Consider the following 15,288-nt stretch of genomic DNA (forward strand, 5'->3'; position numbering starts at 1 on the left):
TACATTCACTAAAATGCGCTCTCAACCCAAAAAGTATCATAAAATTCGTACAGTATTTGCAGTTCTAAATATATGATCGTGCAAAAATAGTTTACAATACACGTGTGTTAAGTGCGTAACAAATCTCGAAAACAGAAGAGACTCTACTTCGTCTCGTCTTTTCTATCTTTTCTTTGATTCTATTATAATGCGTCCATTAAGAGAAGGAAGACAAGAGATGATGCCAAGTCTAAAATGTGGGAGGTTTGTCCCACAAGTAGTGATATTCGCGTATAATTAATAAAATTATCCCGTTTATGTGTAAGTGTGAAGCAGTATCTGCTAGGTGTATATTTTTCCTAATTTTTTTCGACGATGTATGAAATGGAGGGGAAAAGGAACTGGCCACCCTACTCCATTATCTCCTGGCCTAGTTGCCTCATAAGTGGTGCCTTCTTGGTTTCATTTGTGAGCTTCAGACTTTTTTTCTTCGGAAAATTGACTAAACAACAATCCTATAATATTGTATTTAATATTTAAAAATTAATTGCAAGTCGGTTATTTTAACATTATGTAGACAAATATCGCATAATAACATAAAAATATTAGCCTAAGTCCAAAACATTGATTATTATTCATTGAGTTGTAGTGACACCAAATGCGAGTACTAATGTTAGGAGATACAGCGCGAACCCGTAAGGTTTAATGAAAACAATTAATAGGCCTATTTATGTTTATTGAAACAACTCTTCTGTATTAGCTAATACAAAAGTTCATAGAGTATTTCATAGGACTAAAATATGAATGAGATTAGTTTTGACAAAATTGCTAATAAATATAGGCTTATACGTTTGCTTTTAAGAATGAAACCTTTCCTAAACTAAGAAAATTATTAACTCTGAACTATTAAACCTTAGTAAGATGTATTTTTTTAAATTTTTTTTATTTGGTTATTTTACGATGCTTTACCAACATCTTTGGTTATTTAGCGTCTGAATGAGATGAAGGTGATAATGCCGGTGAAATGAGTCCGGGATCCAGCACCGAAAGTTACCCAGCATTTGCTCATATTGGGTTGAGGGAAAACCCCGGAAAAAACCTCACCCAGGTAACTTGCCCCGACCGAGAATCGAACCCGGGCCACCTGGTTTCGCGGCCAGACGCGCTGACCGTTACTCCACAGGTGTGGACTAGTAAGATGTTAAATGACGCAAAGTTCATATAGGTAGGTTCTCTAGAAATATATTTCTTTACTAAGCAATGCTACGATATTGTGAAGGACGGATAAAAGGCAACAAAGATGCGAATATGAAATCATTCCTTATAGACAGGCCATATGTAGGCTAGAATTTTTCTCTTAAGATATGTTAAAGATGTGAATAACTTACCACTTTCATTAAATTCCAGTTGGATTGCAACTCATATTGCCCTTTTTCTTTACTTACTTGTAATCCTCTAGAACAAATCGTATAAAACTGGCTGTTTCCTTACAATTTCTCACAGAACACAAAAAAAATTCGCAGCAGCGGCAGCAAAAAAATCCGCGCAGACAGCAAATCTAAATTTCAACGCTGCAGATTCGCAGCCGTCCAGTGATACTTTCGCGTCGGTGTGGGCACACTCATATACCGCAATGTACACTGAGGCAGTGGCAACTTTGCGAAGCGAAACATTTGCCACCAGTGCGAATATTTCGCGTCGGTGTGGGGAGGTCTTATAAGTGAAACACTCCTAAAAAACGGTGAACGCGAAAAAATTTATGCGTTAATTTGAAAATGGTTCACTTCCATGAAAACCCCTCAAAACTTGTGGGATGGAGTGAGACTTGAGACATCCTGATTCACTTGACAATATGAATATATGCTCACTCGGTAATAAAATATGCTCAAACTGTTCATTAGTGTGTTGGAAATGTGGCAAAAGTTAAAGAAATGCACATGTTACATTACTCTAAAGTAACTTCAACAAAATAGTGAAAATAATATTGTTCCAAGTTCCAGGACGTGGTGGAATACCCATAACTCTGATCACAATCACCATGGAAGCCAAAAAGCCACCGGCATGGCTCACTCGGTTAAGGTGCTTGCCTGCCGATCTGAAGTCGCGCTCAGGTGCGGGTTCGATCCCCGCTTGGGCTGAATATCTGGTTGGGGATTTTTCCGAGGTTTTTCCCATCTGCAAGATGAATGCCAGTTAATCTATGGTGAATACTCGGCCTCATCTTGCCAAGTATCTTGCTATCACCAATCTCGACGCTAAATAACCTCGTAGTTGATACAGCGTCGTTAAATAACCAACTAAAAAAAATCACCATGGAAGCCAAAAAAACTCTTAAAATACTGTCATTCTCTATATACAATTTTTAAGATTAAATTAACTTTCAAACTGTGGTACAAAAAATTACCGTGAGTACTCCAGAGATTTGAGAGATAAGCAGTAGCAATTTGTTTAAGGATAGGACAATCTGCTGTGTACGTTTTCACTTTGGCACTGTTCATAAATTTTATGTAATGGCCTGAGCAAAGGAACTTGTTATTTTTCTAGAGTTGCTCTGTGTCTGTCTGTGTGTGTGTGTGTGTGTGTGTGTTTGTGCGCGTGCGTGCGCAGATAATCCTATTGATGTCCCTGTAGGGCAATGGCCTCCTGTTAAGTATTTAGTTCTTATATACCTAATGCAGTGACAATTCTCGGTGTTAGTTTGGACACTGTTCAGGCTGTTCCCTAGAATTTTCCACTCTCCTCTTCCTCTTGCTGTCCTGGACCATTGTCGACCTCCGTGTTCTTTGAAGATGTCTGCCCATCTTCTCTTTGGACTGCCTCAAAGCTGCCTGCCTGCTCTGGGGTCCCACATGGTAGACTTGTAGGTCCATCGGTCGTCCTCCATTCCTGCGACGTGGCCTCCCCAGCTCCATTTACTTTTAAAAGCTAGATGTGCAATATATTATAATATATCATCATATATCAATCAAGTCCACTGCTATGGAGTAATGGTTAACGTGCCTGACCATGAAACAAGTGGGCCCCAGTTCAAATCCTGATTGGGGCAAGTTATCTGGTTGAGGTTTTTTCGGGGTTTTTCTTCAAACCAATAAGAACAAATGCTGGGTAAATTTTGGCATTCGACCCTGGACTCATTTCACCAGCATTATCACCTTCATCTCATTCAGAAGCTATATAACCGTTGTGGTTGAAAAAGCGTCGTAAAATAACCAATTAAAACAAAAAATCATATATCATATCCTGTTATATCATATCATGCCAATAAATGTAAGGAGTTCAGGACTATCAGTCTAATATTGAACTCAGCGAAGATTCTCTTGCGAATACTGAATTGACGTTTATATTCTAAGATGGAAGAACAGTTGGAAGAGGAGCAGTTTGGCTTCAGGAAGGGAAAAGGTACGAGAGATGCAATTGGACTGCTATGGACAATCGGTGAAAGATACCTAGAAAAGAATAAAGAAGTGTATGCAGTATTTGTGGACCTAAACAAGGCTTTTGACAGAGTGGAATGGAATAAACTGATGGGGATCCTAAAGAAAATTGTTGTGGATTGAAAAGAGAGAAGACTGTTCAGTAATCTTTATATGAAACAAGTCAAAGTCAAGATAAGAGAAGAAATGTCAGAAGGAAGTAAAATTGGGAGAGGAGTATGTCAAGGATGTCCTTCATCACCTACCCTGTTCAACATCTACTTGGAGGAGTTAGTAAAGAACTGTTTTCAGAATATGAGAGGAGTGATAGTAGGAGAAAGAAGAATAAAGTTCATAAGGTTTGCTGATGATATGGCGTTGTGTGTGTGATTGGTTGCACTGCTGTCGTGTTACAACAGAAGCAGTACACCTCCAGTATTTTTTGATCACTTTTATTATGTTTTCTGTTTAACTCTTATTTACACAACAGTGCCCAAATTATCTAATAGGTTTTTATTTTCCTGTTTCGTAAAAAAAGGTACTTTTTGGTGAAAATTTAACTTAATATGGCATAGTATATGTAAAGAAGGCTGCTCTGTCTTATTTTTTAACTCTTATACGAGGACAAATCGAAAAGTCTTTGCCCCTATTTTTTTAAGCCATGATAATAAACATACATATAATAATAAGAGAGAAATGCGCACGAGTGTGCATTGTTAGAGTTACTAATAAATATCACTTTTTCCTATGTCAGTTATTGATTTCTCTGCCCTCTTACACGTTAGTATGTGATATTGCCGACATAGTTCACCACATAATTTTGCACACGCAATCTCCGTCAGCAGTATGGAAGCCTGATCTAATGCACAGTCTGTGGTGGTAGCCATGGATTGATAGTCTTGTCACCACATGCCGTAATGGTTGGTTTGGTCCCATCCAGTTTCTATCATGGCCCCGGTGCTGTAGAACTCGTCCAGAATCTGGCATCTTTTCTCTTCTCTTTCCGTTAGAAGCTGCTCATAGCCGCTGGTAGATGGCAGCAAGTAGTCCATTCTGAGGTCTTCTATCAGGAAGGTTTCCCTTGAAAGTATATATATCAGCCTCGACAGTGCATATTTTGATGTTTCCAGAGCTCTTTTCAGGAAGGTGTCTTTAACACAGTACTGCCAGATAATTTGAACCCCGTACATCAGTACTGGGATTATCTTCGCCCTGAATAGCTTCATTGCTGTTTCCAACAACAGTAATTTTAGGTGCTTTATGTTGCTTATTGCCCTGACCCCTCCTTTACATGCATAGTAAAACAGGTTCCTCATGTTTGGAAGGTCACTCTGAGGTATCCGAACGAGTTAGTGGCTCTTCGTTATGCTGGATTATATCATTCCTCGTTATCCGACCTCCTCTGGGAAATATCATAACCTTAGTCTTTTATGTGTTTATATGCAGTCCGTTGTTATTTGCCCAGTCATTCAATCTATCGAAGCATGATTGCAGATCCTCCACTTTTGCTGTTATGGCCATGTCGTCCGCATACACGTATATGTCCGTCTGTCCACCTCCGCGAACTGCTTCTATCACGTCCGCTGTGGCTGATGGGATCTCCCTGCAACACACCATTTGTTTGCGTGATGGACCTTGATGTCCTTAGGTTGTCGCTTATGTTCACCACATTATACTCGAACATATTCCTTATTATGTTAGTGAGATAATTCCGACCAAACTTGGTCTCCGGCTTTGTAACTAGTATCTGTCTATCTAGCAGATCGAAGGCCTTTTTATAGTCTATGAAAACTACGTATCTTTCTCCTTGTGATGACGTAGAGCTTCCTCAATTACGTGTAATAATTTTGTGACAGCTTGAAGCGTTGATCTTCCTTTCCAGAAACCAATTGCTCTTCTGGGATTATATTTCCTGCAAGTTCTAAGAGTCTTTGTGTGATGATTTTGGTGAAGATCTTGAAAGCAACATCCTCTAGAGCAGGGCCGGGCATGAGAGTGGCTCCATTTAGTCGGCAAGAGCTGCTCTCGCTCTGCAAGGCACTTCAATTCCAAGCCAGAGCAGAATGCTCATGCAGTGGCTGACTCGCATTACAGCTACCTTCTCTGCATTAATATAACAAGAGCCACGGTTGTTCTAGTCATTCAGTCTGTCAGTACATAATAGGCTAGTTTATAAGGATATTACATCAATCCATTGTACATTACAGAATTTATAACACTCTTATTAAGTTAATGAAATAAACTTCGCTCTATGCACACACACAAATTATTAGGCTTATTTACATAACCCATACGCACATACTGCAATCTCTTCACCATGGTTCTACGAGACAGGCGTATGGCTTCCACTTCCCCTACTTGCTGTGGACAGAGTTCATCTGCCAATATAATTAAACATCGCTTGATGAATTCACCTTTGTTGAATGTTTTCAATTCCCTTGCAATTTCGTAGCAAATTTTGTAGCTAATTCTCATAGCCAATTCACTAAGTGCATTATTGTCATCCTGTTAATACATAATATATAATATAATATAAGATATGATATGATATGATGATATGATATATGATATATATATATATATATATATATGATATGATACGAACATAAATTAATACAACTTAAAGAAAATGTTTCTCAGGTACATTATATTAAAGTATCTATTCGATATTTATATTGCATTATAAGTTGTTATACATTTAGTAATATATAATTTTAAATTATACAAATATTATGATATATTATGATATATACCAGTCCAAGCATACCCTGTTGCATCGAATGTATATCTTGGTTACTCAATCACACTAATATTTTGGCTGAAACAAAATAGAGGTAAAAGCTTTTAGATTCGCCCTCGTATATGCAGAGCATTCAGCTCAGCTCCTGGCCGTGAACACACTTCTCAGACATGCATACATGGCTGGCGTATGCTGCCTTATTTTCTTTCCATAAGCTCATGTAACTTTGATTAAGAATAATGTGTACATAATTATATAACAATTACTAACCTCTGTTACAGAAGTTGTCTGTCTGCATTCACACATTTCTGGCATATTTTGGTGAAATTGTTGTTGACACAACAAAAAAAGCTCAAAAAAATAAAGTATAATGGGAAATGCATAAGATTTGCTGATGATGTGGCGTTGTTAGCAGAAGAGGAGATGATACTAAAGGATATGCTACTGGAGCTAAATGACAGCTATGAGGAGTATGGAATGAAGATAAAGGCAAACAAGACGAAGACCATGGTTGTTGCAAGAAAAATAAAGAGAGTAAACTTGCTAATTCTAAATGAGGCAGTAGAGCAAGTGAACAGCTTCTAGTACTTGAGATGTACTATAAGTAGTAAGATGAGCTGCAGCCAGGAAGTCAAAAGGAGGATAGCAATGGCAAAGGAAGCTTTTAATAAAAAAAAGGAGCATCATCTGCGAACCTCTGGAGAAAGAACTAAGGAAGAGACTAGTGAAGTGCTTAGTGTGGAGTGTGGCATTGTATGGGGCAGAAACATGGACATTACGATAAAGTGAAGAGAAACGAATAATAGAAGCATTTGAAATGTGGATATGGAGAAGAATGGAACATTTGAAGTGGACAGACAGAATAAGAAATGAAGTTGTGTTGGAAAGAGTGGGTGAAGAAAGAATGATGCTGAAAAAGATCAGAAGAGAGAAAAAGAATTGGTTGGGTCACTGGCTAAGAAGAAACTACCTACTGAAGGTTGCACTGGAAGAAATGGTGAATGGGAGAAGAGTTCGGGGGAAAAGAAGATATCAGATGATGACATTGAGATATGTGGATCATATGCGTAGACTAAGAGGAAGGCAGAAAATAGAAAAGATTGGAGAATGCTGGGTTTGCAGTGAAAGACCTGCCCATGGGCATTGTAATGTATGTATGTATGTAATAGGGATAACCCTCACTCTGTTGACGAACTTCAAAACAAAATAATATGTGAAGAGAAATTGCAAGCATTACGGAAATAACGTGGAATGATCTGTATATATCTTGCTTAATTGTGGAGACAAAAATTTGAATTAATCTTGTACTGTTGCACTTTGTTTTCATTTGATTAGAGAAATGGAAAAATTTTTAATTCCTTTATGGAAGAAATATTTCTACTGGAGTAAAACTACTTAAAAATAATGACATGCAACATGAAATTAATCGTCATGTTTACAATTTACTGTAATTTTAACTTTTGTTTTATAATCCGGTTAATTTCACGTTTTGTCTCACTTTTACCCCTCCTGACCCTATTTCATTTCATTTTTTTCAGTCTTTAAATATATATCCAGGTGACATTGAGGTGACTTCAGCCATTTAACGTATCTTTTAATTAGGTCTATTCATTTTTCTGAAAGTTGCTTTGTGCATTAAAAATATAAAACTCCGAAAGTTCTTGAGAGAAGAATGTGAAATCTTAGATTTTCACTTCTTGTAGTGCTATCTTCAAAATCAGTGTAATCAAACATCTTAACTGTACATACAGGATGATTTAGGAGCAAAGGGCCATTCTTTCAGAAGTGATTCTAAAAGGAAAACCATTATATAAACACGTCTTGTTCTCAGGGGTTTTGGAGAAAACCAATCTAAACCATAGGAACAAGAAGGGTGCAAGAGATTGCTACTTGTATGTTGTGTTTAATTGTCCGTTCAAAAATTTCACCGTCAACTTCAATACATTTTGCAGCCCAGGTAGCCTGATGCTATGTTGCAAATTTGAGCTGGTTCTGACATTCTTTAATGTGATTGCAAGCATTTATAATGCAGACAAACAATTTTTTTTCAGAGGAGGCTAACACCAACTTATATTGGGATGATTGTTGTAGTCCTTAAGACCACATTCCTGTGTGAACGTGATTCAGTGCTTGGTGTCATTTTACTTATTCAGCTGCAGAATCCAGTTCTGACAGAGTCTGTGCATACACAGGAATATCCCTCTACCTCTCTGTTGCCTCCTCAGATTGAAGGCATCTGTCCGCATGCCCTACTGCATCAATTGATTTGAAGATCATGACACCAAAATTCCACAACTCATCAAGGTGCCATCTATTCAAGTGAGCCGCACTACATGATTTGAGTAGCTCCTCCAGACAGATGACATCACAGTACCATGTCTGTCCTGTCTCCTGTTCGACCTGAAACAATTGAAGATGATAGTTGTTGTTTAGTCAACTGTCTAAAGACAGGCCTGAACCTCACATGTGATACCAATAAAGCACCACTTATAAGGAAACTAGACCAGGAAATAATGAGGTAGGGTGGCTAGTTCCTTTACCCCTCCATTGCATACATCGCTGATTAGCTAGATATTGCATTAACAGACTTCAGATGCATACAAACAATTGTTTCTCCACAGACACACATCGTCTAGTGAGATGTACTACCTGATAATAGATGTACATATCAGCCTGAACTTCGATCAGAGCCATGTTACCATTTCTTAGCTATGCAGCATGTCCCAAGTGGATTACATAATGGAAATGACCATCACTCCATCCGTGAAACATTTGTCATGCATGATTAGGGGGTGGATGTTGATGAAAAATCAACATCTTGTTTTTCACATTAGGACGATGCCTATTAATATAGAAATCCTTTCTATGCTAATATCAACGTAAAAAAGTAATTTCTTATATTATATTTTTTGCATTTTTTGAAGTTTTTGAAGTAATAGATCATTTTTATATCTTCTGAATTTTTTGGTAATTTTTAATACTTTGAAAACTTTTATATCATTTGGAATACATTTTACTTTCTTTGTTACCGATAGGTCCGTTAAATCATTTTCTAACCAAATAGGTCACTAGTAATTACTTACTGAATAAGTGAATAACAGTTGTGAAGTTTGAGTTTTATAGTTGGAACAGACTCTAAAGCCCATCCCTCATTCCACTGAAGGCTTCACTTCACACAACGGAAGTAATATAAAATGTTTGACAGCAGCTTAGTTTAAGTGAGAACTTTGACTGCTACTGTTCTTTTGTCGGTACGAGGGTGTCTTTAGAATTTATGTTGAAAGGGGGGAACTTTCACCATGTCCTGGACAGGACTTTGTGTCCTCAACGTGGATCGGAAGGGATGTCTACTGTAGTAGACAGTATTTTTAACACAAAGATTGCAAGAATGCACGCCCACAATTTGTTTTGTCATTCGCATTCCATCATCTGGAAGATATGGTAACAAAAGTGAAGCGTGGAAGGAGGAGGAGATGGAGAATGAAGGCACTAACATGGACCACCCCTGATTGAAACACGTTGTAAACCCTCGTTAAAATCTATAGTTTTCCCTTAAAACCTTCATTTTGTTGCATGTTCTTTTCCTTTATCTTAGCCAAATTCCAGGAAGCTGCCTCCTCTCTCCGAGATTTTCAAGGCAGTCATTGAAACAAGGTGACTAATTTTAAGAAGTTGTATTGCGAGTATGGTGAATAATATTTAAATGTCATTTTATTTTAATTTTATATCATTTTTCCATTAATCATCATTTTAAGTAGATTTTTAGGTCATCAACACCCGCCCCCTCATCATAACATATGGTAATTAAATGCAGCTCAAGTTGAATTTTGTAAATATATTAAAATAGTACTCACCCATATTAAGAATATTCAGCCATTTCAGAAAACGTGCTGGAATCTAAGTATAAGTGACACCTCTTTAAAGTATTCTAATGTACAGTCTTAGACACAAAAAATGACCGCTCTTCTGTAGCGTGAATTTATCTTTCAGGTAGTGCCTAGTTCACATGACTAAGTTGCACCTAATTTACTTCTTAAATATATCTTCGTTATAGATTATTCTTTACACTTGACCTATAAATAGACACAAACAAACTAAACAAATTCCTTCACGTGTAAGTCTAATCAACCAAAGTTTTTTGAAGGGGACTTGGCGTATGGCATACCAATGTTGCCTTTATTTTCTCTTAAATTTTGAGAATTGATCTTGTACATACTGTTCTTTAAATTCCCTACATGTGGAAATCACATGGTGTAAAACCAGGAAATGGATTTGTAGTACCATCTAACTCATCCTCTGATGATGTCCCCTTTCTAAAACAGATCACTATTGAACTTATGTTGTACGAAATATTGTTCTCTTCAACAACAGTATCATATTCAAAGCATTGATTATCAGCAACTGATTAACTTGTTTTTCATATCAAATTGACCTAGAAAAATTATTCATTTGATATATTCCTTAGAACAGTGGTTGGCATTTCTTGGCTCCCACACAAGCAAGGTGGAGGGCTAGGTCATGATCTCTCTCCCTCTCCTTAGCCATCACTTGTTCATTCAAATTTGCGCGTTGTTCAATAAACATGATAGGATCAGTTGTAAAATCAAAAAGAATTTCACAGATGATAGACTAACATCTCGTTGCTCAGTTAAAATTTGCTACATGCAGCTTGAGTTCTAATTTTAATTAGTTAAATGACACATTCAGCTTAATGTTTAAATTGTGTCTAAAATAAAAGGAAAAAATAAATAAAATCCTACAAAAATGAAAAAGGACATAAACTTAATTGAACTTTTCCTTAGTTTGGGTATGTTCACTCTTTGTTTCTGTGCACCCGAAACTTGCAGTAATGAGGGTATTCGCGACTTCTCTTATACCTCCCTCCTTCTACTGTCCCCATTGCTTTGTTTTGCAGGCTGCATTTCATATGACGTCATCTTTGCCGACTACTGCTTTAGATGTATGCTACAGATTATTCGATGACTTGTTTTGCACTGTAGTACGAGTAATTGGCGACTTTATTCAAGTTATAACTTTCTGTTTAATTGTTTAGGCACTTGCATACCTGGAACAACTGAAGAATTCTGAGGTAGGATGGCAATTCTGCATGAGCACTCTCACCAATAGTAGAACTCAAGACAATCAGCTTCGATTCTTTTGCTTCCAAGTGGTAGAGAATTATATTAGGAATCACTACAATAATGAGAATCTTGCAGAACAACAACGAGTAAGAGACTTCCTCAGCTGCTGGATACAGCTTCAGGTAATATTTGAATATATATATATATAGGAATAAAATAATTATATCTGAAATTCTGAAATTCATTACACATTTAGCAAGACAGTGTCATTGATAAATATTTTGTTTCCTTCGGTTTTACTTATTGAACATAACACATGGCATATATAAGTACCGTATATGTGCTCTTCATAAAAAAGTTAAAGTTTCCTTGCCAGTGCCGTGACAGCAGAAGTTAAGGGGATAGTCCACTACAAAATTCAACTTTTTGTCTATTGTGTGTACTGAAATCAGTTTTGACATCATGTTTATTAGGCAAAGAACTATCAAACCTTAAAGTTTCATTTCGAAGACTTGTTTGGTTTTTATTTTTATTTTATTTTTTTATTGTTTTGAATTCTTTTAACCCAACTTTTCACTGGAAAAAATCAGCTTCTAAGGTTCTAATTTTTTAGTTACATTAAGGAGACTTATTTGTAACAGTTTTGTGCATTAATTTGGCAAATTATTTTATTAAACCTAGCCTACATGCTTTTAATAAGTTTTTTAAATATAAAACTTATATTTTCTCTATAATAATTAATGCAAATAATGAATAAAATAAAGGAATAAATGCATAGAAACATGCACCTGCCTCATGAATAATTGCTGTAAAACTTCCTTTGAGATTGATTGATATTTAGTACCGGTATAAAAAAGCTTGGTATTGAATCAAGAAAAACGAATTAGAGAAAATGGAATTGTAACAAAATTAATTTTTATAAAACATATGCTCATTAAAATTCTCCTGCACCATCCGTTTGTCCTTTTTTGTGCTGTAAAACGTATTTTCTGAGGTAGCCTTTCTCTTTAATTTCTTCTGTTTAAGTCTGCATTTTACATTTTGCTTTACTCGTCATGACAAGGTGAAGGCAATGCAAAGTTCAGGAAAAACTGCTTGCAAATTAAGTTTGCAGATTTCCATTCAGTATAACTAGTGGAAAGCCCTTGCTTTCAGATATTTGGTCACATTTGAAAAGATAGCTTGGAAAACAGATATGTGAACATTTTAATCTCATTGATCAATTATTTTTCATTCATGTTTTCAGCATATTTAGAAATTAAATGTTCTAGTATAGTCTTTCGGTGCTCTGTAAGGATATTTATCTTCAGAATTGCTTCAAAAGTCTCACATATGTTGAAAATCGCCAGAGAACTGGAAGCTAGCTAACACATATTGTCAACTATAACATCAAACAATCTTTTCTTAAATCTTTCTTCTGGTGTTTCCTCTGAGGTTTGAGAACGTCCATCTGAGTCGTCATTACTTTCATTTTCCCCTCTTCCTTCCTGTTCCTATTTATTGCTATTTTATGAGAATTTTTGGGGATTCTCTTCCCATTTGAGTCATTTTCCTGGTCCGCTCTTTTCTTTAGAGCCTTAATATTGTTCCTCTCATCTAGCTCCCTGTGAAGCAGACTTGGCTACATTCATTTTAACTGTAGAATGCTGTCATCATTGAGTAGTACTGTATTGCTAATGATACGTAAAAATGACGTTATAGGAGAAAAGAGTGTTGAAGTTTCGAGGAGGAAGTTATAGTGGGAAAGAAGTGATGATACGTATAATGAAGCAATTGCTGTGGCAATGTCGAGAGATAGGTTTGAGTTCATTTTCTCAAATCTACATTGTTGTGACTATGACAATTTAGATAGAAAATAGGACCTCTTCCAAAAATGCTGAATGAAAACCAATAGAAACTTATGTCCATTCATTACACCAGTCTTCCACTTGTAAACAGATCTTGCTGTGCAAATCTGGCTTTCAGGTATAGGTCCCTATGAAGCAGACTTGAAACTTGAATAATTTCAAGGGAAAAATTGTTTCAGGGCTGGGTATTGAACCCGGGACCTTTGACTTAGTGCACCAATGCTCTGCCGACTGAGCTACCCAGGAACTACACCCAACACAGTCTCAACTTTTCCCTTTATACCCATACACTTCAAGTGGGCTGACAAGAATCCAGAAACCCAACTTTGTGTGCGTGACTTGAATTGTGGTTTCCTCTTAACGTATAGCCAGATTTGCATGATATTTATGTCACTGTAGAAAACCACAATTCAAGTCACACAGAGTTTGTGTGCACTCAAAGTTGGGTTTCTGGCATCTTGTCAGCCCACTTGAGGTGTGTGGAAGAAAAAGTTGAGATGGTGTCTGGTGTAGTTCCTGGGTAGCTTTATCAGCAGAGCATTGGTGTGCTAAGCCAAAGGTCCTGGATCGATACCCGGAACCGGAACAATTTTTCCTTTGAAATTATTCAGATCTTGCTGTATTCGCAAAGCATTGCTATGACTTTGTGTCTGCTCTCCACGCGCAACAAATTTGTCACCCCGTTCCTAGTCCCCTTCCTCTTTAAAAAGGCTATGCTGAGATATTTCTGCTCCTGCTGCAAGCTGTGAACCAGATAAGTAGGTGTTACATGACGTTTGTCCCCTGAATCCTCGTCTGTTATGTCTTTAGTGGCATTTGTAGGCAGCATTATAGCGATATGTCTGTATTTCAGATGAAATTTCGCCTGTAGCATAATTTTCAAACATAGATAGCATTTCCTTTAGGAAAATCCACTAAAATTTGCAAATTTGAAAAAGAGGGACAATTTCAAAACGTATGGGGATATTCGTACTGTGCTTTTAATGAATTCAATTTTTTTTCTGTAATTGTGGATACTACACAAGATGTGAGCAGAAAGGATCATTTAATTCAAATTTTCAGATATGTTCATATAGTTTAAGATTCTTTTGGAAAACCTTATAGTCTTTATTGTTTTATTTATTTTGCTAATAATTGTAACATATAATATAAACAGATGAAACTTTAGCTCATCCCTGAAAGAGTAGAACTCGTGCTCAGGGGCAGATTCCTGAAGTTAAATAAAGAAGTATATAATACACTTTGTCTTATGACTACTACACAATAAGAATATATAAATTCAAATTTACAATTTTTCATTATTTATAAGATCCATACACAACTTTTTAAATTTTATACTAGAACTATTAGAATTGACAAGATTAGGATATTTAAATATATATTTGTTATATATTCTTGGGCCTAAATTACTACTATGATTAAATACTGTAGCAGTGTTGCATTTTGGTTCAAACAATCTTAAAGAATTCATACCTTTTGTTTCATAACTATGAGAATACAGTTCAAAATTATTTCGATTTTTATGTATGGATTTTATTAATACAATATAATATGCTGTGGCCAAGGTTATGGTGATTACTCTTTAAAAAAGCTTTGTCCTATCGTTGGTCATCAAGATTTGATTCAATAAAATTTGTAAAGCATGGTTATTGAGATGTTACGAAGGCACTAACTGCAATAGTGTTATAATCAAAAAATACCAATGACTAATGAGGCCCGTGCTCTTAAAAACCAAATGGAAAAATTTGAATTTGTTTTTCAAGTTGTCCTGCATTCCAAAATACTTGAAGCTGTTAATGTGGTATCAAAATGACTGCAATCTAACGACCGTGATCTTTCCCGAGCTTCAGTGTTACTTCAAACCACTGCGAATTTGCTAAATTACTACAGAAATAATTTCCGGGAATCATTGTTGTCCAGCAAAACAATAGGGAGTTGACGCCAAATTTGAAAACGAGAGATTCCGCAAAACTAAGAGGCATTTTGATGAACTGACTCAAGATGAATGTCAGATCCTGAAAAATATTTTCAAGTAAATGTGTTTCACATGACATTAAATATCATTGTTAATCAAATCAAAATTGGGTTCAATTCTATGAAATTTTTAAATCATCTGTTCAGTGTACTAATCCCACAGTTTCTGATTATTGCAAAAGACGAATTGCATAGTAAAATAATAATAATAATAATAATAATAATAATAATAATAATAATAATAATCCAAGGCA

At 36.2% G+C, this 15,288-nt stretch overlaps 1 protein-coding gene across 4 annotated transcripts in view; it reads left to right on the plus strand.

Moving 5' to 3' along the window:
* The window catches only part of LOC138707373 (exportin-T-like), a 222,958-nt gene that overhangs the window by 22,136 nt on the left and 185,534 nt on the right, over positions 1–15,288 (plus strand). For all 4 annotated transcript variants that reach the window (XM_069836688.1, XM_069836689.1, XM_069836691.1 and 1 more), the window contains one exon: positions 11,186–11,395. In XM_069836688.1, the coding sequence (XP_069692789.1) occupies positions 11,186–11,395 (210 nt within the window). The remainder of the gene's footprint in view (positions 1–11,185; positions 11,396–15,288) is intronic.

This window comes from Periplaneta americana, chromosome 10, assembly GCF_040183065.1.
Source record: "Periplaneta americana isolate PAMFEO1 chromosome 10, P.americana_PAMFEO1_priV1, whole genome shotgun sequence".
NCBI classification, from domain to species: Eukaryota; Metazoa; Arthropoda; class Insecta; order Blattodea; family Blattidae; genus Periplaneta; species Periplaneta americana.